This window comes from Setaria italica, chromosome VI (genome assembly GCF_000263155.2).
Source record: "Setaria italica strain Yugu1 chromosome VI, Setaria_italica_v2.0, whole genome shotgun sequence".
Lineage (NCBI taxonomy): Eukaryota > Viridiplantae > Streptophyta > Magnoliopsida > Poales > Poaceae > Setaria > Setaria italica.
Window position 1 is genome coordinate 23,873,398 of NC_028455.1, and position 24,977 is coordinate 23,898,374.

The following is a 24,977-nucleotide window of genomic DNA, read 5'->3' on the forward strand; positions in this document are numbered from 1 at the left end:
AAGGAAATGCGATATGGTATCAAGCAAAATCTCCATGAGCAAAGCAAGCCCACCGATGCCTTGTTAGCTTCACATGCATGTGCATGGGAGATGATGCTGATCATGCCAGGGAATGGGCAGTGACGTAATCTCGCGACCATCATTTTTTTTCTTACACAAGCAGCTAAACCTAAAGCTTTTGGTATGCATATCACAATGATCCATTGCTTGGCCTAACTTTCCTTGGTAGATCGGTGCAAGGCCGGGCATGGGCCATTGGGCGTGTGGGCCTAACTGTGAGTCGAGGATCATCAGCCGTTCAGCTAGGGCACACAATCTATGGTTGACGAGTGCCACACTCTTTGCTTTGCTACAGCTCCTGCAGAACACAAGGCTCTTGTTGGCATCTCTTCACTATAAATACACTGCCCTAGCCATGGCAATTTGCAACACGGTTGAAGAAGAACAAGCTAGAGAAACACGTACACACATATACAGTCTCAGTCTGTCGAAGGATCAAAGGCATCAAGCTTGTATTCATGGTTAGCATGGCGGCGAAGGTGTGGGTGCTGATGATGGCACTGATGATGTGCGCTGGTGTAGGGCTCGCTGCTGATAACGATGGCGCCGCCGGCGTCGGCGCCGGTTGCCGCCGCCTGAGCTCGCCGCCGAACTACCACAGCGCGCTGGCCAAGTCCATCCTGTTCTTCGAGGGGCAGCGGTCGGGGCGGCTGCCGGCGAACCACAGGGTCAAGTGGCGCGGCGATTCGGCGCTCAACGACGGCCAAGCCGAGAACGTAATTAACGAGTTAACTTTTGATCACTCATATATATTGGTTGATTCAGCATTATGACGTTGTTTTTTTGTTTTAGATTTTGGAAGGATCGTAAAATGTTACATGCAACATTTCCCATACATAAACTAAGTTCAATCATCGTTGTTTGTTGTTCAGGTGAACTTGACGGGCGGCTACTACGACGCCGGCGACAACGTGAAGTTCGGCTTCCCGATGGCGTTCAGCGTGACCCTGCTGAGCTGGAGCGCCGTCGAGTACCGCGACGAGGTGGCAGCGGCGGGCCAGCTCCGGTACCTCCGGTCGGCGGTCCGGTGGGGCGCCGACTTCCTTCTCCGCGCCCACACCTCGCCGACCACCCTCTACACCCAGGTCGGCGACGGCAACGCCGACCACCAGTGCTGGGAGCGGCCGGAGGACATGGACACGCCGAGGACGCTCTACAAGATCACTGAGAGCTCGCCGGGGTCCGAGGCCGCCGGCGAGGCCGCGGCGGCGCTCGCCGCCGCGTACCTCGTGTTCAGGGACGACAGGGACAAGGGCTTCGCCACGCAGCTCCTCGCCGCGTCCAGATCCGTACGTCGTCATGTCTCATCTCTTTTTTTCCATGCATGCACGAATGCACGACGCGTATGCATAGCATCTGAATTTTTGCAGCACGATTTTTTGTTTCGCCTGATTTTGCCGTGCTTAACGAAAGTACGGAGTAACAAAGTTTTGCGCAACAACCGAGCAACACTTTGCGTGTACGGAGTGTCATGCTCCAAATAACCAACGCAACAAAATCTCCAAACTTCGATGAAATCCGGTAACAACTCTGCACGGCGTCCTGTAAAAAAGAAATTTTACCTTTTTCTTTTATCTGCACTGTTTTTTTCTTCAATTCAGCTCAGGCCTTCTGTTCCAGCCGGTCCCTTGTGACGTTTTTAAAATTTACAAACTTTATTCTCTAGTCTATTTCTACTACATTTCAGAATCTAGTTCGTCTAACAAAAAGAATTGTAGAATCTCTTAAAAAAGGTTCAAATTCCTTTTAATGCTTTTCTGTGGATGGTAACTGTTTTTACTCTTGTGATCACCAACATATATATCAGCTCTTCGACTTCGCCAACAACTACAGGGGATCGTTCCAGTCCTCCTGCCCGTTCTACTGCTCCTACTCGGGCTTTCAGGTGATTAAACATCTGATTGGTATTATGTACACTGTGAATCATGAACACACATTTTATGTACAAAAACAGTGGTACAAGTTCTTTCTACCTACTGATTAACGGTAATTTTTTTTCAACTACCAGGATGAGCTCCAATGGGCCTCGGCATGGCTCTACCGGGCAACAAGGGACAGCAAATACCTCGACTTCCTGCAGAACAACCAGGGTGGTAGTTCAAACATGTTCAGCTGGGACAACAAGTATCCTGGAGCTCAAATGCTTGCAACACAGGTCACTCATCACATTTCCAATTGATCGCTCAGTAGTAAGTAGCTTCAAATATCGAAAGATATTCGCATCAAGTTCATCACAATGTCCCATTTCAGGAGTACTTGGCTGGAAGGACAGAGCTGGAAGGCTACAAGAGGGGCCTGGACTCCTATGTCTGTGCTGTGATGCCCAACAGTGGCAACACGCAGATACGCACAACTCCTGGTATGAATCAAGTTTGTATGATCTGATAGGCTGAAACTAGACAGATTACCCTCTATTTGTGACTGCAGGAGGGCTTCTGTTTACAAGCGATTCAGTCAATATGCAGTACACAACGACTGCAGCCCTGCTTCTGTCGATCTACTCAAAGACCCTGAGTTCTTCGGGCACCGGTGCAGTCCGGTGCAGTGGAGCAAGTTTCTCTCCAGATCAGATCAGTTCATTTGCAGCATCACAGGTATGCAACACTGGTACTTCGTATTCCCGCATGTTTTCAGGTTTTTTGCCGGATTGCACTGTACAATATCCGACACGCTGCTTTGCGGTCTTCAGGTGGGTTACATCCTGGGGGACAATCCAATGGGCATGTCCTACATGGCTGGCTACAGCTCTAAGTTCCCAAGGCGCATCCACCACCGTGGCGCATCGATCCCGTCGATCAAGGCTCTGCCAAGGAAGGTCACCTGCAATGAGGGGTTCTCTTCATGGTTCCCAACAAGCAGCCCGAACCCGAACGTCCATGTCGGTGCCATCGTTGGCGGACCTGATGGGAATGACCAGTTCCCTGACAACAGGGGGGATTCCACACACTCTGAGCCGGCAACTTACATCAACGCAGCATTTGTGGGTGCCTGTGCTGCTGCTCTGGGGCAGAACCAGCTGCGCGGGCCTGTGGATGACATCGCGTCAGTGATATCATCTAACTAGGAGCAGAAAGACATTCAACATATGCAAGGACAAGGTCTGGCAATGTTCCAAGCATGATATCGTATTGTAACATCTACACTACTTGTACTCTACCCCTGCTCATGATCACCCTGTATGACATGATATGAAGTATGAAATAAATAAAATGACGAGTTTACCGTACCAGTAAACTATATGTATCTGCTGATTCAAATATCATTCAGCAAAATTCACCATGAAAACTAAACAAAGTGTATCATCTGTACCACCAATCTCATTTCAAATTTGATGGCAATGACATGTTTTATCTACATGGTGCGTTTCTGCATTCCAGCGATAACTGGAAGAAATCGAAACAAAAATGAATACTATTTTCTTTACATTGACATTTGTAAAGTAGTATGGCTCTAGGTTTATGTTTATCCCCATTCCCAGTTCTTGGTCAAAATGAACCATCAAGCTGGTCAATCCAGGAACCAGCCAGTGATGCCCAGTTCACAGCAGTACCAAAGAAGAGCTCCCAGAACCAAAGATCCACCGCAAGCACTGAAGAAAAGATGAGCAGAGCAAGTGTCTCATATCTATTCAAAGGCCAGCCTGAAGCCTCTGCCAGTGTCTTCAAGAATGGGAGGGATTTGCTTTCTAGCTCTCGGCTCCTTATTGACCATGCTGTAACCCACTGCACATCAGCTGGGACCATATCGAGCTCTTCTCCAAGGCGTCTTCCCAGGTCTGGCATATGTCCACCACCATAAAGAACTGCTATTCTCTTGTACCCGCGGTTTATTGCTTCCTTTATCTTCTCAGTGGCAACTCTGTTCCTCTCCCCAATGATAACTGACTTTTCCTCAACAGGAGATGTCACAGCTGTGAATCTTTAATAAAACAAAAAACAATTAGTTCATACTTCACTTACACTTATTTCACCTGTCTGGATTCAGAGTACTCACTCAGATGTCAGTTGCTTTGCCAAGAAAATCTTCAGTGCAGCTCCAAAATCTAGCTTAGACAATGCCTCCAGCTCAGGAAATCCATCTTGGTTCTCTACTGGCAAACAAAGCCCAGTGATGACGAGTAGTCCAACAAGTGGCATTGGTAGCACACGTGAGGCCCAGAGTAACTTTGATCTCCAAAAGTCAAGACCATCTGGCATGTTAGTTGGTTGCACCAAGGCTTTGGTTGATTTCAGTGTCATGTCTACTGCAAATGTGAGGATACTTTCACCTCTTTCGCTCTGGAAGACAAAGAAGGCATTGAAATTAAGAAACATTCTAATAAAAAATGGCCATGGAAATACAAGTAGAAAACTGTACACGTAAATTTCCAAATAAGAGAAACATGCATGGTAAACAGTTCTCATTCCAGTATGACAAGCGAAACAGTAATAACAGAAGCAGAGGTAGTTACTATGCAACACTAGTTTTGTCACTAATTTTGTGAGCAAACATTTCAATAAGCAAAACAATAACGACATGACTAGATAAAACTATCACCTGAAGCTGCTTGAATGTTTCATAGTCAAGGTCAGCATGTTGCCATTTCTCATTGCCATAATCAAGACAGTCTAACTGATAATCCAATGAAAGGATCCGAGCCATTTGCTTCTGTATGAAGCCAAGAATACTGAATCCTCTACGTGAAGATTTCATCTTCTTAGCAGCCATTGGACCTTTCGGATTGTTCAAATTATCCCGACTCATAACCATTTCATACAGGACACAATCATAACGTCCAAGCTCTTGCTGCAGCCTATCAAAGTATCTGAAGAAGGAAAAAAAGAGGGAGATCTCAGCTAATTCAGTTGGTTGCAAGATAATGATGTAAGGAAACAGGTGCAGGGATCATTGAACAAGTGAACCATCAACATGACAGCAACTACGAAACATGAGAAAATCAGAAAATCATGTTTAAACAAGAAACAGAGCCAAAAAGCATACTCTTTATCGGCAATGTGGACTGTAGAAACCAAATCAACCTGCGGAATAAGAGGAGTTGACAGTTAATCAGAAACCAGGGAAAGCCCATAAAATATTTCAGCACAACTTCTATAATTCACAATGTTTTGCCTCTACCAAATTCTTTTGGTACCAGAATTTTTTCTATAGCAAATGGGAATAAAACAAACTTACGAAAAAAAGCTAGACAAATAGTACCCATTTCATTCCACCTAACTGCAATTCAGTTGAATTAAAAGGGGAACATAGTAAATGCATGTTTTAAGTAAGCTAAATTAGTTTAGACGGTGAACTCGATCAAGTAGAGCAGTATAATTTAGATGTTGCAAAAGACAAAAGCGTCTGGACATTTTGTGCATTTCTGGTGTATCTCGTGTCCACATATCCAATTCCCATGTCTACGGAAGCAAGCAGGCAACAATGGCGTGACAACAGGAAACTCACGTGCAGGAAGGGGTGGAGGAGCGACCACGGGAAGCGCTTCTCGAAGCGGACCACCGCCGTCTGCAGCTCCCCGCCGGCGACTCCTCCCCTTCCTCCGGCACCACCGCCGTCGGGGCGGCGGTACCGGAGGTAATCGGTGATGGAGCTGCTGGTGGCGAACCGCTCCGCACCTCCCTCCCCCGCCCCCGCCGCGACGGCGACGAGGACGCCGCGGGAGCGCCGGCGGCGCGCGCGGGAGGAGGGGAGCGCGGCGGCGATGGAGGTCGAGGGCGCCGCCGCCGTCGAGAGCATCGCCGGCGAGGGTTAGGGTTGTCAGTTGTGGGAGAGAGAGGAGGGGTGAAGCGGCGGTGGAGAGGAGGCGAGAGTGTGAGCTTGGACGGTGGTGACTCGGGCTCCGCTCTCTCCGGGAAGATGGGGTGGGTGGGTCGGGTCACTCACTGACAAGTGGGCCCTATTCGTTCGATCTTTTCGTTTCCGAGCCGGGTAGGGAAGCGGCTGCGTGGTTGGCTGGCGCGAGGCCACGAGCCCACGACCCTTTGGAGAAGCAAAGAGGAGACGGTCACGGTGGTTTTGCGGTTTTTTTTTCCTGACGGTGATCGGGCAGCGTGGCAGTAGATAAATCAGACGCGCACCCAATTTTACTGCGTCAAAGTTTGCGGGGCAGTACATAAAAAGGTAATCTCAATTACGAATTTCGCTCAAAATTTACTGACAATGTTAGGCTAATGTTAGTAGAGAGTTCTATTTTATTGTTTTCAAAAATAATGTATCATCTAGATAGTCTTGAGTGGATGAATTATACAAACACCGGTAGATACCGGTGCTCATGCTAACATTATGGTTTAATTTGATAGTGTAAATCAAATAAAAAAGATGATTTGCAATTGCAAACAACTAAAACCTCTCAACCAGATAAAGAAGATATTGTATAACAATATCAGAGAATAATTATATGTTGTATAACTCTACGGTCCTCAAAACCACAAATATGTTGCATCCATAAACAATAATACGCAATACATGCCACACTTTAAAGACACTTTCAAACATACAAACATAATTTTCACAGATATAATTTCCAAGTCTTTACACTAAACTCAATTGAAGGTCTTGTGCCTCCTCAGAGTAAAGGTCCACATATATATAAACCTGTCCACACTTCATTTACAAACATGAATCATACTCGGCATTTGAAAACTCTAATGTGGTTAAAATTCTAATGTGGTTATTTAAACAAACTTAGCCAGCGCAGTCAATGTAGCTCTTAGCCAGCTCTATTCGCTAAAAGAGTACATTAAAAGGAGCCCAATTCGTGTCCATATTTATTACTGGTCCACGCATCTTTTCAGCAAAACTATCTTGAGGCTTGTGATGCATAGGATGTACAGGAGAGCCAAAGCATCTTACCTATAAAAGCAATAAAATGATAGTTTTAGTCTAGAACTTATTAGAACATCAGTGAGTTATGCAGTTTGCTGCTAATCGGTGAACAAGCAAATAAAAATCTAAAAGTCACTTAGCTAGCTCCAAATAAATGAGAGCCCATCCCAGCCTGTGTTAACATAAGGGCACTCCCAATGGGAGAAACCAATCTAGTTTCCATAGTCTAAGATATTGTATTAAGAAATCATCCTTCACAAGCAATTTTTTTATCTAGAGTCTAAACAAAAATCCAACCAACCATTCTCCCTTCTAGTACCAGATCCTCTGTGCATCATGTAAAGGAGCTCGAGTGATGGGTAGCAGCGGTGCAAGCGCAAAGGATCCGGCAGTAAGTAAGAAGAAACTACTTGGGTCTCCCCAATGTGGATTCGCTGGTTTCTTAGCCCATCGGTGCGCGTGAGGACTTAGTTTCCTCTCTAAGAAATGGTTTCTCTCTCCATAATAAATCTACTGCCACATCAGCAAATTGCTTAGTTGGCATGATAATTAAGAGGGATAGAAACTATCATCAATGTCCTATTAGGACTGCACTAAAAGACAACTCGCGGAAGCATTACAAGATCGAATCAGCGCAAATTTATTCAACCAAATTAAAACGTCTTTTATGTGTGCGTCGCACAGCTTAACTATTCATGTGCTACACTACACCGCCATGCTATTACTTGCATCTTGGAAGTATTTCTCTCCTCTCTTCCTTCTACTTTTTTCTTATTCCCTTGATGATTAGAGAACTAATGTACTCTTAATAGCGTCGAGTTCTTTGCAGCGGTCACCGGTGTCTAACCGGAAGAGAACACACACACATATATATAGCAAAAGAAATGACTTGCCACCTAATACCAGGCATTAAGACACATAATTTGAAGCTGCGCACAACCATTAATTTATCTGGTAGTAGTAACAGCAAGCACTAGTGCTAATTACCTTCCACTCAACCGGCCACTATCACAGCATGCAGCCAGCAACCAAAAGCAAAAGGATTAATTTACTTGTGCATGCATGCGGCTGGGCATGCAACCCATCTTGTAGTGTGCACAACATATCCAATTTGCTTTCCTTTAAGTAAAACACACTGGTTAGTGCATAACTAGTCCTTGATCTTTGGATCAAAAAACCTGTTAATATTCTCCAATTAATCTCTATTATTTTGTTTTAGCATCTTAATCAGTCCAATTAATCTCTCAAAGAAATCATGGTTAACTTCTTTTGTGAACTGTTTGCTTTTGTGCATCGTGCGAATGTGAATCATATGCACATGTTGACATGTAGTGAAAGAATAGTGACGGGTACAATAAATACATTTTTCTCTAAAGGCTGCTTAATAGCTGTTTTGGTTCCCAACGCTCAGAGGCTCGTTTTAGTCATGAGCTATAAAAATGGAGACGTTGGTCAGATTTTCTGAGAGGTAAGGTAATTTCGATTGGTGGAGAAATCGATGTTGATGATTCAAATTTCTAATTAATTAGATTCAAACCCCTACAACCCTACCACCGCTATACTACTGCTCAGTTGTCAACCATGCACAACATGGTTGATCCCGCCACGAAAGCTTTTCCTGCAAGTGAATCGGAGAATATAAGCAAGAATGTGAAGAACAAAATCTGTAAATGCAGATATATATGAAGCAAAAGTGGAATAAAAGGTTAGAGCTCTTAGCACGTAAGGACTAATTGTCACAGTCGAGAAGAAAAAGAACAGGAGCCTGGATTACAGTAAAATGACTTGTCGCCACAGTTATAATGAACGTTGTCTATTTCTCAATAGAAAACTAGATCTAAAACAAAATTCAAACTCTAAAATGGTATTGGCTGCTAAATATATGCTCCTAGGGTAGTGGCTACTCAAATCATCCAGTCAATCAATTATCACAAATAGATTGAGGCACATCTCAACTTATTCTCTTAGGCGTATCTCGATTGATGCTGAAATAGGGGGGAAGAGGAGGAGAATTTCTACAGGTAAATGACCTTTGTCCCATGAGGATGGCCTCTGGATGACCAAATGCAATTATGTGGGTCTGCGGATGATCTACAAGTATAGCTTTTCCTTCTTCTCAGTCTGTGCATGTTTCTTCTTATCGTTCTGTATGGAGAGATACTGATTTAGAAGAAGCTACTGGAAAAAAAAAAGACTGAGGCCTGGAACTTATAAGCAATTTTGATGTGAATTTTCCTCTTTCTTTCTTTGGCATCAATTGCTATTTATTCTCATGCTGTGTGCAAAATTGTAGTCCGTTCTCTCCTCTACTAGCCTGCTACGATCAAAATTTGAGGTTCTGAATATTGCAAACCATACTTTCACTGTTCTATGTTGTAGAGTTGAGTTAGTCCATTCACGTGTGGGATTACCAAAGCAGGTTATGTGCACCGTAAGAGTTCAACAAGATGGAATAATTAATAGCAACAATGGTAAGGTTTCTATCCGTGTCTAATATTCAATGGAACTGTTTTTCCCCTTTTAGCTACATATATGTTAATATGTCAATTATGAGTTGTCAATTTTACATTTGTTCATGATCAAGAAACTTTCATTTCCTATCCATGTCCAATATTCAATTTGTTTCTGGGATGGTTGTATTCAGCTCCTGATACTTGGGCTTGAAACCCGGTTTCCACGCATTGAGCCTTCTTAAGCAAAAGCATCAAGGCCAGGGCAGTATTCTCATTGCTCACTGCCTAGTATCCTCTGTTCAATTTCAGGAATTGGTAATCCAGAACTGCTGATGAGTATTCTGCACTCAATGGAAATACAATTAGCACGATAATTGCTGGATCGATTGAAAAAAAAAACCAAAGTGCTAAGGTAGTAGATATCTACAGTTGTGCTCGCATCTTATATCTCCGAGTTGTGTGGTCAGGTTGTTAAATTATTTTAACAGAAATATGGCCATATGTAATTAGCGTGAATAATTCTTATAATAAAAGGTCTATGTGTGATGGGTGCTAGACTAAAAGAATAAGAATTATGGGTTGAAAATACCCTCTCCCCTCCCTTTTAAGAAATGTACATGTGTGTGTTAACGATTTATGGGGCTAGATGCCGGAAATACAGCCCGTGGATTTCCACTTTTCAAGTTCATCATATTTCCCTCGGTAGTCAGGTTTGTACCAAGTACACTTCTGCCCATGCCTTTTTCTCCAACAATTATTTATATGCCTAGGACAAAATTTTCTTAAACTCGAACATTACTGATTTGAAAAAAAAGTGCAAACACGGAAAATTTTGTCTTCTGTTCATGTACAAACACGTCAAAAAGGTTTATCTTATCTCTTCCTCTCAAATCAAGGCATAAGGGAGGAATTTAGTGCACCATGATAAAACTTTGTCTCCTAACACCACAAATCAAAGCAACTAGGTGGAGCAAACCCGCTGCATCAAGAGCCAGCTAATTTACTTTTGACTGTAAATTAGCTCCCGAGGGACCAAGTGTGTGTGTGTGTGTGTTTTCCCCTTTTTTGGTACTTTCCAGTGGAAAATCATTCCTCCACATGACATGTGCGCGCGTCCCCTGCCCATAATAGAAAAGACGCACAAGAAATTTGAAACGAAAAATTCAAAAGGCAAAAACAAATGGAAGCCAAAAATTGGAACAAATTTTGAAAAAAACAAAGAGTTTTTTTATCCAATCTTGGAACATCCAGTCACAACTTTTTCTAAAAAAGATGAAAAATACAAACTATTTGTAAGCAGAATTGAGAAAAAAAATTTAAAACAAAGGTTATATACAAAATTTTGGACGGGCAACAAGGTTTGAAACAAAAATTTATTTGAAGAATTAGAAATAAAAATATTCGAGACACAAAAATTTGAGCACATATGGTCTCCTTCGACAAAATAAAATATGGGATTTCAGTCATATGACTGTATTCTCTGCTTGACCAGTCAGAAGAAACTTTGAAACACCTGTTACTGCACTGCCGGCTGCAGCTTTGCTCAGGAATATTGGGGGATCTTTCACTGCCAAAATCACATTGATGGAACTTGTTTTTAAAAAGAAGGATTGTGATCCTTCCCTTCCAATCTCATTCATATAATATATAAACAGCTGGGGCCAACCCCTCTTGTTTTTTAAAAAAGAACCTGTAACCAGTGATGGAACTTCATTTAGTGCTAAAACATCAGCCTTTTGCAATTGTATCGAGTGCAGATCATTGTAAATTTGCCTTCCTAGTGTTATTAACCTGACATTAAATTATTGTCAATGATCATCCAAAGAGGAAAGATAAAAACATCTACCTCTTTTAGTTTACTTACAAACTTTAATTTTGGTTTAATTTACCCCACAAATATATCAACCGGTTCAGTTTAAGATTAGTTTTTTTGTTTCTTCATGTACAAGTAGAATTTTAAGTTTAAAATTTGCATGATATAGAAGGTATCGTAACAGATGTTAAGAAATATATTATGATTTTTTGTTTATTATTTTGATAGGCTAGGGCATTTCATAAAAAATAAAATTTGGGATATAGAATTGTACGAAAATCAATGATGAAACATTTATAATATATTTTTTGACATAATTTATATTACCCTACAAAATTTTAGCTAAAACTCCACTTGTGCACAGAGAAACAAAAAAGATAAGTCTTATTAAGGGGTTAATAGGACCATTGATATAGTTGAGAGGGTAAATTGGACCGAAACATAAATTAGGTGATAATTGAGGGAAGTAATTTGGAATTTTTCCTTTTATAGGTGGACATAAACCTATTATTGCCCTTCTATTTTCATTTTGCTTTTTAGATGACACACAAGTGCCACGTAGGTCCAACTAGACCTATCACTATCGACATTCCAAGTATTGCCTACTCCTGGTCACCAATTGGGATTCTAGAAAAACAAATATTTAAAATTCTGAGAACTCTGCCACTACTTGTGCTAGTAATAAAGATTAATAAAGATGAGCACAGCATAAATAGGTGGGAGGGCCAGGTTAAATTCAAATATATACATTTTTTGTCACAGAGAAAAATTTAGGCTAGTTTTCTCAATGTCAAAAGTATCACACATACATACACATCGCCAGCCTTTCCTCTGTATTCAATGGCAAACATAGCCACGTAACCATTTCTATATACTACGCACACTCCATGTCGTATAGATCCTATTAACAGTCTGACACACAAATCCAGGACCAGTAGAAACAAACAATCCGAACATTGGCCATCATATAAAGCTGTCAAACCCACCAAATCCAAATTGACAGCATCCTAGGTTGCTGCAGAAAACTCGCAGAACCAAATATCCAGTCTGCACCCACGAAATCTGCCAATTCAGACTTGATAATTCTCTACTTGAATGTTCGTGTTGCGATTCTTCACAAGGAGGCAGTACAGACTAATTCACCTTATCTTTTATTTGCATGCTGCTAGACCATATGGTGTGTAGTTTTGCAGAATCAAAGTGTCTTTGGCAGATCGTATGTTTTCTTAAGGAACTTTGTAGCTGCCTCATCATTTCGATAGCATAAAACACGTAGTATCGTGTTGGCATTATCTGGGCTCCAATGGGCAGGAACCGGAGGCATGGGGAACCTGGATTTTGTTGTAAATTCATGTGATTCAGAAATTGTCTTCTTGAACCGTTCAATGAGGGTTTCGGTATCTGTCCGTAGAAGTGGTAGAATGCTCTTCACTTCTGAGGAAGCCTTGGCAACTAAATCCTCTGGCAGGCCCTCACTGTATGTTAAGTACAAGCCTCTCAGGGCTCTGAAATCGTCCTCTATTATCTGATAGTCCTGACAACAGAAAGCACGTGTCGGTCCACCAGCAAGAAGCACCAACAGAAAGCCATCAAAAGAGGCTTTCATCAATGCAGTTATCAGGCAGTTTCGCACTTCATTACGCACTGTGGAAGATATACTCCTAAGGATAGGACCTAGCTCTTTTAAAAAAGGCAGTATCCTGTTTGATGCAGGGGCAGGGCTACCAACATACAGAGCATCCATAAGAACGTGACTCAGATCACTGAATATCACCTTATATGCCGTTGTCTTGCACAACTGTCGGATTCCTTCTTGGCAAGCTGCCTGGGATAGCTCAAAGTTGATGTTCAGTCCATCAACAACATCAGGCTGAGCCAACTCAGCATTTCGCAAGCATGCTTTTGTCTTCTTATCCAGGTTTTCTAGCTCATTTTGAATGTAATGAAGGGTATTTATTCGTAAACATAGTCCTGAAAGACTCGAGGATTCATTTCCAGTTGTCGATCCAACTTGTGATCCTCGCTTCACAAGAAGCTGTGGTTTTTCATTTTTCTTGAATAACTTGGATCCAACATCGCACCTTGTTAGATGAGGTAACTGAGGAAAAAGAGTACTCTGTGTTCCTGTAAATCAATTCAAAATGAAGTCACCAACATTATTATACGTAAGAACTGTCTTCACAATATACTTACCACAACCAGATTTCACTTTGGAGACATAATAGTGTAGACATTTATCAAGTCCAGCTGTCAGATCAGCAAGCAGAGCAGAGTGCATCGGTATAGACAACTCAAAAAATACATCAAAAGTCTCCTTAATTAAGTGCAGCATCTCCACAGAAGAGGGGGCAAAACTGTCCATATTATTATCCTTTGGGTTCCAAGTCTGCACAGCAATTCACAAAATTAGTGACCCATTGTATCAAGTTCTGAGATTGCTTTCTAAAATGTTACATAAATATTTTGAAACAGCTCAGGCTCTTTTTTATGTTTTGCCTGTCTTTGAGGGGACAGCTGAGAATGGATGAAGCACTAATGCCCAAAATAGCAGATTACTTGAGTCAGGTAACATATTGGAGTAAAGAAAAACAAGGTCACCTCCTGCTCTAACTTCTGGTCAGCCCATCCCTTAAGTTTGTCAACTTGTTCTTTTACCCATGCTTTCACCAGATTGGCCATTACAGTTCCAGCTTCATAAGGTGGCATTTGTCTTACCAATGACTTGCCTACATCATCAATGTCCATAGAATCTTCAATAGCAATATGAATTAGATCCTTTTCTAACTTGTCGGCCGCCTTAAGCACTTGAGCTGTATCTGGTGTGAGCTCTGTAAGTCCAGCTATAAATTGCTTCAGCTCATTTCCGAAGCAACCATGAAGGGTTGCAACTGCGACACCTAAAGCAAGGTGGTGCCATTTCTTCAATATTGGACTATATACATTTTTCTCCTTAATAGCAAGGTCACTTGTTTTCTTTGCCAGAATTGACAGGATAGGCGTATGGTTCCTTGATAACCGCTTTGAAGCTCCCTCTTCCATTTTCTGTATGAATCAACACTACACAAAGAATAAGCACTGGTACAAGCGTTGAAAATTAAAATTTTAATTTAGTATTTCACAATGCTGTCGTAAATCGATAAGTAAATAGGCAGACATGAGTTGTCAGAAGCAATTTTCAGACAGTGATTCAGCAGTACTCAGTGTCTAAGGCTGCAGCCATGCTTTACAGCATCTGGCAACATTTGGTGACACATGACAAAATCGTTAAAAAGAAAAGGAAAAAAAGGACAAAAATCTTTGAACTTCTAAATTATTCAGTGAAAGAAATGAGCACAAACAGTCCTCCTGCTTGGAACTTACTTGAGCAAAAGCAGTGCGAAGTGACGAGTGTATATAGGTTTCAATCCTGCTGTGCACAACATTAATATCTCCCTTCGCTCCACTATGGTATTCATAAGATTTATCTTGATCTTCAACAAGAATCTTTGCAGTTGATATTCCTATTGAAAGAATATATTGCAAGGAGTAAATATTACTAGTATTGAAAGTTTCATGGTACGCAAGCAGTCTTTTCTCTGCCCAACCCATTATTGAGCTTAAACTGGAGCTCAGTACATCGCAATAATCTGGGTCTTTCGTTATTTTAGCATCCTTTGCAACTTCGACTAATAGATTCTCTGTAGCAGAAAGCAATTGATTATCTTCTTGGCCCAACATGACAAAATGGTTGAACAATGCCCATGTGAAGTAAAGGTTGTGGAGCATTTGATTGACTCCAAAAATAGGCCAAGTTCTCTTTAACAGCTCCATTGTTTCATCAAAATCTTGTACTACTGTGCCTTCCTCAATATCAAAGCAAGCTTCTACCAGCATTTTGTAGATATGCAGATTCAAAGGAAAGCCATCTGCCCAGTGACACTCATCAGAAGTTTCATCAAGGGATCTACATGCAAGGGACATGACAGCACTGCGCAGCCTTTGCATAGATTCAGAGTTCCTCCCAATTTCAAGTTTCCCGTCATATGCTTCATGTATTATTTGCCGCATTCTCTTTGCAGGAATGCCTGACTTCTTTAAAGGAACAAGAGGGTGGACAAGCAAACCAGCCTCGAGAAGTTTGAAATTCCTAGTCTGCCAAGCGTCATACTCTAGAGGATCTGGGAAATCTGATGATTTAAACTTCTGCAGGAACTCCAAGGGCCAAACCATAGATTGTGCATGTCTGCCAAGCTGTTTCAAGGGAGAAAAGGGGGCGAAAATGAACTAAAATGAAACGTATATGCAACAGAAACGGTTCTGTAAAATTCTAGATAAGTAAGTGCAGGAGTGCAGGACTATGAAAAAGCAACAGTGACTCAACGTTACCAGTCTATAGTACTCTCAAGTAATTTACTTTCCTAAGTAGAATGCTTGCTGAAGCTTCGCGATTTCTAAAAAGTAGGAAAATCCATCATCTAAAATGAGGGAAAGGAGAAAAATGAAGCATGCAGTTCAAATTTGGCATTTCTAAAGGGAAACCTATATTCCAGACTTATCATGTAAAAATACTGCTGAAATCCACAACCAAAAAAAAGCTCAGATTAACAAACAAAACTTGGAGAATGGAACAGGAATAAAGCTCATGGCTTTTAGGATGTCAGCGCAACTAGTGTGCATATATGAACCAAAAGTCATCATTAAACACTGCCTAACAATCCAAGAAGTGCAAAGCAAGCAACTACTATTATAAGAATGCTTGGTAATACAAGCCAGGGAGACCATCCAAATGACTACTTGGGTACACAATAATTGGACATCTCACCAGAAGTAACATAATAAGAAAATTTACACACCGGGTTGTAATTTCACCATGAGAAAAGAATGCATGATTGTTTTGAATACTTATAGGGTCTGTCTCCGCGTCAGTCGCTTGAGAAACAGATTATCCGTCAGTCACCTTTTATACAGCCGTTAATTAATCAGCCAACGGTCCAAATCTTCCCTGCTTTCAACCTTATCTTCAGCCCCACCGCTCTTCCCGAACCGCACGCACACGACCGTCGTCTCCGTCTTCCTCGCACCCGACGAGCAGCGCGCCGACACCGAATGCGAAACGCCCCCGCTCCCACCACCTCCCGCCCGGCTCCGGCGGCATCTGCCGCCGTCCTCCGCCACCGATGCTAACCTGTCGGGGACGGACGTCCCCGCCACCTCCACCGCCCACCGGGGTTCCCCCGCTGCCGGGCTCTGCTCCGCCACCGTCTCTCCCGCCTCCACCGCTGCCGGCGAGCCGCCCCGCATCTCCCCCTACAGCCGGGCACTGCAGTAAGTCCCCAAAACCCCAAACCCTAGCATCAAATTCTTATGCCCATTCAATGTGTAGTACAATTTTGGGTGACTGATGGATAAGCAAGATTTCCGTCGACTGACGAGGAGTAAATCTCATATTTATAAGGTGAATGGACACCCCAGGCTGGCATCATCCATTCTTATAAAAATTTGTTTGCCAACTTAGTCCTGCCTTACTGAATCACACACACGTGTAACACACTAGTACCGTAGTACGGATGCATACCCTTTAATACTGAATGAAACCCATTTCATTACTGAAAGGACAGAAAATGACAATTATCAAAACCGTTCAAGTACAGTATGGACACCTCAAGTACAGAGGCTCAAGCAGCATCAGCAAATTGGCACATTGTCATCAGAAGAAATGCAGACACGCTAAAACAGAGCATTTGCCTCAACCGTGGACGCAACCTCAAGCACAAACAGAAGATTCACATATCAAAGCCAAGAGCCTAATTAAAGTCCGTGATCACAGGAACACCAAATCAGTACTTGATACAGAAACAACTGCCTGACATCCTACCAACCACACGGAACTATCCCGAACCAGCCGACAAAGCAACAACCACGAAAGATTACACATTTGATAAACAAATTAAGCTGCATTATCCCTTTCAAGAAGCCGAGATCCTAACCTGTCCGGCGGCGACGCGGAGCAGCGCCCGGCGGATCCTCGCGTCCGCCTCCACCGTGACCCCCATCCGCACCCGCACAAGCTCCAGCGCCGCCGCCGTCCCGCCATTGGAGGACGCCGAGGACCCGAACCCGAAGGCCCCCTTCAGCTTGCCAGCCGCCGTCGCGGACTGAGGAACGTAGGTGAGGGGCCTGGCGCCGGTGGCGCGCGAGGCGGCCACGAGCAGCTCGTAGGCGGTGGCGCGGAGGTCGGCGGCGGAGAGCGGCACGCCGAGGTCGGGGAGTGGGGACGGCAGCGGCGGCGCGCTGGTGGCGCCGGCGGCGGGGTCACTGGAACGGAAGAGGCGCGCCATTGCCGGTTTTTTGCCTGCGATTTTCTTGCCTTGTTTCAGAGCAGTTTTAGGCGCAAACAAAGCTTAGCGCGTGTTTGCTTTGTTTGGGGGTGAAAACCCCTTTTGATTTGTCAGCTTAACTCACAAAAGCGACACCAGCTCACCTAACAAATTATCTTATTCTTTTCCATTTTTCTGCATTTCTCTTCATCTCAAGTTACTTTTGATTACCACCTGACGTATCATCTGGCCATCTGCAGATCTGCTTGTGAAAAAATTGATACTGTTTTTCTTTTCATTTTTTTTTGGGAAGACAATGATAGTCTTGTTTAAACTGTTTAGTTTTCTAGAATTCTTGTGGTTCAGATCATTCCTGCAGGTGATATAAGTTGAAATAGTATGTGATAGTAGCAGAGGTTAATGATTCCATGCTCCATCCTTTCAATTTACTCAGACTATTTACTTTATCCAATCCTTTTTATTTTATAATAATATCTAGATATTTCACACTGTGATGTAGAGGTCGGAATATTGAACTATTCATTTATCTAAAAAAATTTATAAAATCTGATTGAGATTCAAGGCAAGTCTATGCATGGAAAATATTGTTAGTTGGCCACATAGGTAGTTGCCGACAGTTTTGATGGACCAAGTCAACCATCACATAAGAGTACGATGCATCCCTAGCAGCTCCTCTCAGCAGGAAGTATCATTAACACGTGTTAGTACCGAACCAAAGTCTGGTCGGTACTAACGCCATCGGCGAATGTTCGGTTTCTCAGTAGTGACATTCTAGCGAGAAAGTATGCACTGACTGCGATTGACTCAGACTTCCTTAGGAATAGATAGGAATGCTCGCCAAAATTAAAGTTACAAAGAAGTTTTAATTCACTACTAAAGTTCCATCTCCGTCATTCATACCGGCCAAATTTAGAGGAGGTACTGACGGCCATAGCCCCTGGAACATCCAGTATGTATGTGAGGGGCTTAGCGCCAGTGTGCCGGGAGGTCGGCAGCAGAGAGGGCCATGCTGAGGTCGGGGAATAGGGACGGCAGTGTCGTCGTAGTTCTGGTGGCGCACCGTTGCCGCCTCTTTGTTTTTTTACGAGCACTGTTTTGATCTGTTTTCGCTCAAGTTTAGCGCGTGTTTGCTTTTGTTTGGGCTGAAAACCACTTTTGATTTGTCAGCTTAACTGAAAAAGCAATACCAGGTCACCTAACAACTTACTCCCCCAATCTCAAATTACTATTCGTTTTAGCTTTTCTAGGTATATAGTTTTTTTTATGTATCTAGACATAATATTTGTCTAATATATATCTAGTTACATAGCAAAATCTACGTATCTAGAAAATTCAAAATGAATAGTAATTTGGGACGGAGAGAATATCTTTTTTTTATTTTTCCTTTTCTTTTCAGTCCTCGTCTTCTACCCCTTCATACTTGTGAAAAAAATTGACGGACTGCTTAATCGGTTCAGTCTCACGAATTCCTCTACTTTTGTTAAAAACTGTGATAGTAGTAGAAATTCATGATCTATGTTCCTTCCCTCTTTCCAACTTACTCCGATTGTTTATGATTTCTGGTTGGGTACATGGGATTCAAGCCAAATTTATGGGTGTAAAATTAATATGGTTCGGGTGAAATTATGAAGCCAAATTTTGGTAAAAATTTATGAGCAAATATATTACGTGTTTGCATAAAAATTAATTATGGGTGAGCTGTGAGCAGAAGGCCGGGCCACACGGGAAAGTGGTTGCCGACGGTTTTGATGGACCAAGAAGACCACCACACCTGATGCATAAGTGGCAGCTTTTTTCTTTTTCCTTTTTTTTTCTTTTTTCTTTTTTGGAAAAGCTCGCAGGACCTCTTTCAAGTTTCAATGCAAGCAACAGAAACATGGATTTCTCAAAATTTGATAGGGAGAATAATGCCTGACCAAAGCTCCGAAGAAATTTCCCGTTTTTCTTGTATTACGATCGTGCCCGTATGTTGCTATGGGCAACAAAACATTTATATTGTAATACACATTTGATTCAATAGGACAATAATAATGTGAAAATAGGTACAAATATGGAATAGATATATCATCCAAGATTGTAGTTCCGTCATTAAACAAAGCTTGGTACGATACGGTATCCAAAGGCTAAACAAATCATATTTCATACATTAACAACAAACTTCACAACAGTAGCTGTATTAACTTAATTTTATGGAAAAAGAGTTCAATCATGCAACAAAGGCAAGAAACAGAATTAAATAGTTCAAGACACACATGACAGTAGGACCATTCAAACATACAGTTGCTAATTAAGAGTTGACCCACATCGGCACGCCTCCTTAAGCTGCAGGTGCCTGGGCAAGCTCCAGTTATCTCCCGCCTTGAAATCCACTTCAAAATAACACTGAATAAGCATATAAGAAACAAATACAGTTCAGTATTAACTCTTACACACCTTGTCCTATACTGCTTACATGCTTGCAAAAAAAAAATAGTATACAAAGCTAAGATTTTGCTAATGAACTTTTCAATGCACCAATCACAAGGACCAGGGCTTTACATCGTCGCAAACAAAACATAAACTCGATATTTGATGGCAAGCTAGACTTGCCATCACAAGTGCATACGGCACCTCAATTTTGTCGAGGAGGACGATCCGTTAGCCCAGTTCACTTATGCTCCAAATAACCGCCCTTCCCTTTATCAATAATAAGCCATCTGCGTCCATATCAACGCATCTTTTTTAGTTAGAACAGCACACATAATTTTCTATATGCCTCTTAGGTAAATTAAGAGCAAGTTATTTCCAAATGATAGCAAATGGCAAGCATCGGAAAACTAGAATTTTCAGGCTTGAACAGGAAGAGAGAGTTATTGAAGGGGATGAGAATCTTAAAAAAATACATAACAAAGTATTATAAAGGTCTATTTGGTTCACAAAAGAGAAACAATTGTTCTATGAACGAATCCATGACAGAGGATATTCCTCAAGTGTCAAGGGAGGAAAATAAGATTTTAACTGAAAGATTTACGGAAAAGGAAGTTAGAGACGCCATTTTTCAGATGAATCACAATAAAGCGCCGGGACCTGATGGTTTCTTAGTAGAGTTCTACCAAGTGTTTTGGAGTCTTATTAAGAATGACCTAATGGCCATGTTTAAAGAGTTTCACAACTGCAAGCTCCCTCTACATAGCTTAAATTTTGGGATTTTAACTTTAATCCCAAAACATAAGGAGGTTAACATGATACAACAATACAGGCCAATTTATATGCTAAACGTTAGCTTCAAATTCTTTACAAAGGTGATAGCTAATAGACTGAGCATGGTGGCTAATAAAGTTATTAGACCATCACAAACAGCCTTTCTACCTGGAAGGTATATTATGGAGGGGGTCGTCATCTTACATGAAACTATCCATGCACTGCGTGGGAAAAAACAGAGTGGGATTATACTCAAACTAGATTTTGAGAAAACATGTGACAAAGTTAATTGGACATTCTTGCAACAGGCTTTAGAAACGAAGGGGTTTTCTTCAACGTGGTGTAAGTGGATTGAAACTATAGTGAGTGGGGGAAGTGTGGAGGTTAAAGTAAATGATGACATTGGGCACTTCTTTCAAAGAAAAAAAGATTTGAGGCGGGGACCCTTTATCTTCGGTCCTGTTTAATGTGGTAGCAAATATGTTAGCTATTTTTACTTCAAGGGCTAGAGACAATGATCAAATTAGAAGCCTAGTGCGACATCTGGTAGATGGAAGATTATCAATTCTCCAGTACGCAGATGATATAATACTCTTTATGGAAAACAATCTAGAGCAGGCCAAAAACTTGACGCTAGTACTATTTACATTTGAAAAGCTCTCAGGCCTTAAAATTAATTTCTATAAGAGTGAGTTGTTTTGTTTTGGGGAGGCAAAAGATAGGGTGGGAGACTGTGTGCAGATTTTTAGCTGCCAGAAAGGATCTCTTCCTTTTAAATATTTAGGCATCCCTATGAACCACCATAAAATCTCAAATAAGGATTGGAATATGATTGAAGAAAGGTTCCAGAAAAAATTAGGAAGCTGGAAGAGCAAACTATTGTCTGTGGGAGGAAGGTTAGCGCTAATAAACTCTGTCCTCTCCAGCCTACCAATGTTTATGATGTTCTTTTTTAGAATACCTAAAGGTGTTCTTAAAAGATTAGACTATTACAGATCTAGATTCTTTCGACAGTGTGATGAGCATAATAAAAAATATAGATCAACTAAATGGAGCATCCTTTGTGCTCCAAAGAATATGGGCGGCCTGGGTATTACTAGTTTGGAAGTTCAAAATAGATGCCTGTTAAGCAAGTGGCTATTTAAAATTCTGAATGAGGAGAGAATTGGCAAAGTTTGCTAAGAAGAAAATATCTAGCTAATAAAACACTAACTCAAGTGTCAAAGGAGTCGGGTGACTCACAGTTTTGAGCCAGCCTCATGGAAATAAAGGATCAATTCATGTCAATGGGCAAGTTTGAAGTACAGAATGATGTATGGGTTGGAAATGAAACTTTGATGAAAAGATTCCCATCCCTGTATAACATAGCTAGAAAAATAAATGAAACGGTTGTCAAAGTTTGTAGCAATGTTCCCCTGAATGTGTCATTTAGAAGGGCATTGACAGGAGACAAACTGAATGAATGGCTTAAACTGGTGCCTGAAGTGGCAGAATACAGGCTAAATGACCAAAAAGATATTTTCCTTTGGAGTTAAATAAAAATAAGGAATTCACAGTGAAATCAATGTACAAACAGATAATGCAACATGAAGGAACACCATCTTTGTGTGCATCCTGGAAAATTAAACTTCCTCTCAAGATCAAGGTGTTCATGTGGTATTTGAAAAAATGTGTTATACTGACAAAGGATAATCTTGCCAAAAGAACATGGCAAGGAAGTACCAAATGTTGTTTCTGCAACTCTGAAGAGACTGTACAACATTTGTTTTTCAACTGTCATATGGCTAGGTTCATTTGGAATGTTGTGTATCTCTCTTTTGGAATTCAACCGTAGACTAATGTGTCTAATATGTTGGGACCTTAGCTTAGAGGGTTCTCCTGGCAGATTAGAAAACAAATGTTGATAGGCGCCTCAGCTCTTTTCTGTGCAATCTGGTTGAATAGAAATGAGGTAGTGTTCAGAAGAACCATTCCTAACTCGTTTGTGCAAGTGATTTTCAGGGGGACTTTCTGGACAAGAACATGGGCGATGCTCTCTTAAGAGGAAGAGAAAGTTGCTTTGAAGGAGAATTGCCGCAAACTGGAAACTACTGCATTGGACTTCTTCAACAAGTATGAATGGAATTTCAGAAATAGACTACAAGCATAGCGTGTATAGTCTAAATGGGTTTCTAAGCTTCATCTCAAAGGAGTTTTCTGGTGACTGGTTGCCGTAGATTGCCAGCAGAGGATCTTCAGCAAGTCCAGCTTGAAACTCATGAATCCTTTCAAGAACTAGCTTCCTTGGTCCTTTTGTTTCTCTTGTCTAGAACTTGTGTTGTGTTTGAGGTGTGGGTAGTTTGAGAGTTATGCAAGACAGGAGCAGCCTAAAAGAATTGCCGAAGGTTGTCATCAGGATGAGCTTCAGCAAGTCCGACTGGAAGCTTAGAAATAGATTCAAGAGCTTGCTTCTTTGGTCAGTTTGATTCTTTGTGTTTAGAACTCGTGTTGAGTTTGAGGTGTGGAAAGTCTGAGTACTGCAAGTTGTAATTTGCAGCTGTACGCTTTCAAAATCTGATTGCGGAGGCTGGAACATTTTCCTTAATCTAAAAAAATTAAGAGCAAGTTAGACTTTCAGATGCACACACAGTATATAGAATAATAGTTGTCTAATCTTGTCACCTTAAGTAATGAAATATTTCTATTTTATCCTGGTTACAAGAAAAATAGATGAACGAAAACAAATTAGAAGAAAATCAGTTATTATCTCCATGTTTAGATTGTTTGGGATCAGGGACAACACCTCCAAGATGCTACGCGCTTTCATGTTCCATGGACACGGTGCAAAAATCATGGAGATCCAACAAAATCTGACTTATAGACACTGAGTATAGCAACCTGCAGTAGGAGGAGAAACTAACCAACAATAACGCCGATGGTATCTGAAAATGACACATGTACAGAACAAGAAACAGAATTAACATAAAAGCAAGTCTATCATAGAACTGATAGAAAGAAGAAATGGTAGGAAAGCTACCAACAAAGTACTCCTGCTGTACCCAAGAAGAGAGCTCCACAAAGGAAACCATATCAAACACATACTTTGCGATAGATTTGCCGCACCTCCAGGAATGCATAGATTTGATTTTTGTGGACCTATAAAAGAAACCACAAGACAAACTATCAAGAATTTCTGCATTGTGCAAACACCAGTCTGAGAATTGTTGTCTAATCAATATAATGCAATCTCTATTCTGATTTGGCAATTTACTGGATGGAGCAGTTCATAAACGGCACTAACACTTCATCTGTCAACTTAAATTGACAGAGAAAACTGAAGGATCCTGTGGAAGCGCATTGTATTTACTATTAGAAAACTAAGAAGCACCTCTGCTTTGTCGTTACTATTAGGAAACTGAGAAGCACCTCATGAGCCTCCATACTGCGAATTAGCTGAAATCATAATGACATTCGAATTACTCAAAAAAAGGACATGTCGATTTGGCTTAATTACCTTGTGGTTCTGGTTTGCTTGATGGCAGACCTGCTCCCTCCATGGATCTTCTCAATGGACTCCATGGGTGCACAAGAAGCAAGCTTTGCAGTTCTCTTCCACCCTGGAACATTGCCATGCCTACTCCTTAGCAAGCCCTTCCAAAACATTGGCAATCTCTGGTAACATCAAATTGGTAATAAGAGGAGTCACTACGGGAAACAGACAGTTCGCCGTGGGGCACTCGGCGAAGGCCCGAAAACCCTCGGCGAAACGTTTGCCGAGTGTAACACTCGGCAAACGACACACGGTAAATTTTGAGTCGGCAAAGTTAGCTTTGCCGAGTGTTCTATGTCGTGCGCGCCGAGTGACAACAAAACACTCGGCAAACATATTTTTCGAAAAAAATAAAAAAAACAAAAGTGGCAGCCGGCACCACTGCCGGCCACCGCCGCCGCCGCCACGCCACAGCCGCCGGCCATCGGCCTCCACCACCGCCGCCTCGCCATAGCTGCCGCCCACCGGCCTCCACCACCACCACAACCGCCGCCCGCCACGCCGCCACATCCGCCGGTGGACGAGGACGATGGACGAGGACGGTGGCGGGGGAGAGCCGGATCTGGCCCGTCCGCCCGGATCTAGCCCATCCGCCGCCCGGATCTAGTCTCCGCCGCCCGCCGGACGCCGCCTCCCCTTCTCCCCTCCTCCGCCGCCCCCCGCCGGTCTACGTGGACGATGGAGTCGGATCTAGCCCCCGCCGCCCGGATCTGGCCCGTCCGCCGCCCGGATCTGGCCCGTGAGCCGGGGGAGAGGGAGGGGAGGGGCCCTCCTCTCCTCCCTTCCTCTTTTCTTTCTCTTTC

General features: G+C 42.3%; 3 protein-coding genes and 1 long non-coding RNA gene across 5 annotated transcripts; 2 read left to right on the forward strand and 2 right to left on the reverse strand.

Moving 5' to 3' along the window:
* The first annotated feature begins 464 nt into the window (after positions 1-464).
* LOC101770203 (endoglucanase 20) lies at positions 465-3,170 on the forward strand. Its single transcript, XM_004973298.2, has 7 exons — positions 465-776; positions 933-1,349; positions 1,868-1,945; positions 2,069-2,215; positions 2,311-2,419; positions 2,488-2,654; positions 2,750-3,170. The coding sequence occupies exons 1-7, from the start codon at positions 519-521 to the stop codon at positions 3,122-3,124; spliced, it is 1,551 nt and encodes a 516-aa protein (XP_004973355.1). The 5' UTR covers positions 465-518; the 3' UTR covers positions 3,125-3,170.
* A 152-nt stretch (positions 3,171-3,322) lies between these two features.
* On the reverse strand, positions 3,323-5,793 carry LOC101770598. Its single transcript, XM_004973299.4, has 5 exons — positions 5,503-5,793; positions 5,041-5,078; positions 4,597-4,864; positions 4,054-4,337; positions 3,323-3,978 (listed from the first exon to the last, which is right to left on the reverse strand). The coding sequence occupies exons 1-5, from the start codon at positions 5,791-5,793 to the stop codon at positions 3,546-3,548; spliced, it is 1,314 nt and encodes a 437-aa protein (XP_004973356.1). The 3' UTR covers positions 3,323-3,545.
* Positions 5,794-11,854: 6,061 nt separating this feature from the next.
* Positions 11,855-17,672, reverse strand: LOC101771003. 2 transcript variants are annotated; one of them, XM_004973300.4, is made up of 5 exons: positions 17,115-17,672; positions 14,509-15,378; positions 13,747-14,190; positions 13,342-13,534; positions 11,855-13,272 (listed from the first exon to the last, which is right to left on the reverse strand). In XM_004973300.4, exons 1-5 carry the CDS (start codon positions 17,463-17,465, stop codon positions 12,344-12,346), a joined length of 2,787 nt encoding a protein of 928 aa, XP_004973357.1. In that variant the 5' UTR covers positions 17,466-17,672; the 3' UTR covers positions 11,855-12,343. The 2 variants fall into 2 exon arrangements, with proteins under 2 accessions (XP_004973357.1, XP_022683386.1); XM_022827651.1 differs by lacking the exon at positions 17,115-17,672 and adding an exon at positions 16,085-16,208.
* On the forward strand, positions 16,207-23,261 carry LOC111257650. The gene is made up of 2 exons (XR_002678203.1): positions 16,207-16,452; positions 22,647-23,261. It is a non-coding gene; the product is annotated as an uncharacterized LOC111257650 (long non-coding RNA).
* The last annotated feature ends 1,716 nt before the right edge of the window (positions 23,262-24,977 follow it).

What these genes read in the sequence shown, in the direction of transcription:
- LOC101770203 (XM_004973298.2), top strand. Translation starts at nt 519, where the DNA reads ATGGTTAGCATGGCGGCGAAGGTGTGGGTGCTGATGATGGCACTGATG. An exon ending in ACGACGGCCAAGCCGAGAAC is followed by an intron (nt 777 to 932) that starts GTAATTAACGAG and finishes TTTGTTGTTCAG; the next exon opens with GTGAACTTGACGGGCGGCTA. An exon ending in GCTCCTACTCGGGCTTTCAG is followed by an intron (nt 1,946 to 2,068) that starts GTGATTAAACAT and finishes TTCAACTACCAG; the next exon opens with GATGAGCTCCAATGGGCCTC.
- LOC101770598 (XM_004973299.4), bottom strand. Translation starts at nt 5,793, where the DNA reads ATGCTCTCGACGGCGGCGGCGCCCTCGACCTCCATCGCCGCCGCGCTC. An exon ending in AAACATTCAAGCAGCTTCAG is followed by an intron (nt 4,338 to 4,596) that starts GTGATAGTTTTA and finishes TTTGTCTTCCAG; the next exon opens with AGCGAAAGAGGTGAAAGTAT. An exon ending in GCAAAGCAACTGACATCTGA is followed by an intron (nt 3,979 to 4,053) that starts GTGAGTACTCTG and finishes GTTTTATTAAAG; the next exon opens with ATTCACAGCTGTGACATCTC.
- LOC101771003 (XM_004973300.4), bottom strand. Translation starts at nt 17,465, where the DNA reads ATGGCGCGCCTCTTCCGTTCCAGTGACCCCGCCGCCGGCGCCACCAGC. An exon ending in TTCGCACTGCTTTTGCTCAA is followed by an intron (nt 14,191 to 14,508) that starts GTAAGTTCCAAG and finishes TGATTCATACAG; the next exon opens with AAAATGGAAGAGGGAGCTTC. An exon ending in ACCAGAAGTTAGAGCAGGAG is followed by an intron (nt 13,535 to 13,746) that starts GTGACCTTGTTT and finishes ATTGCTGTGCAG; the next exon opens with ACTTGGAACCCAAAGGATAA.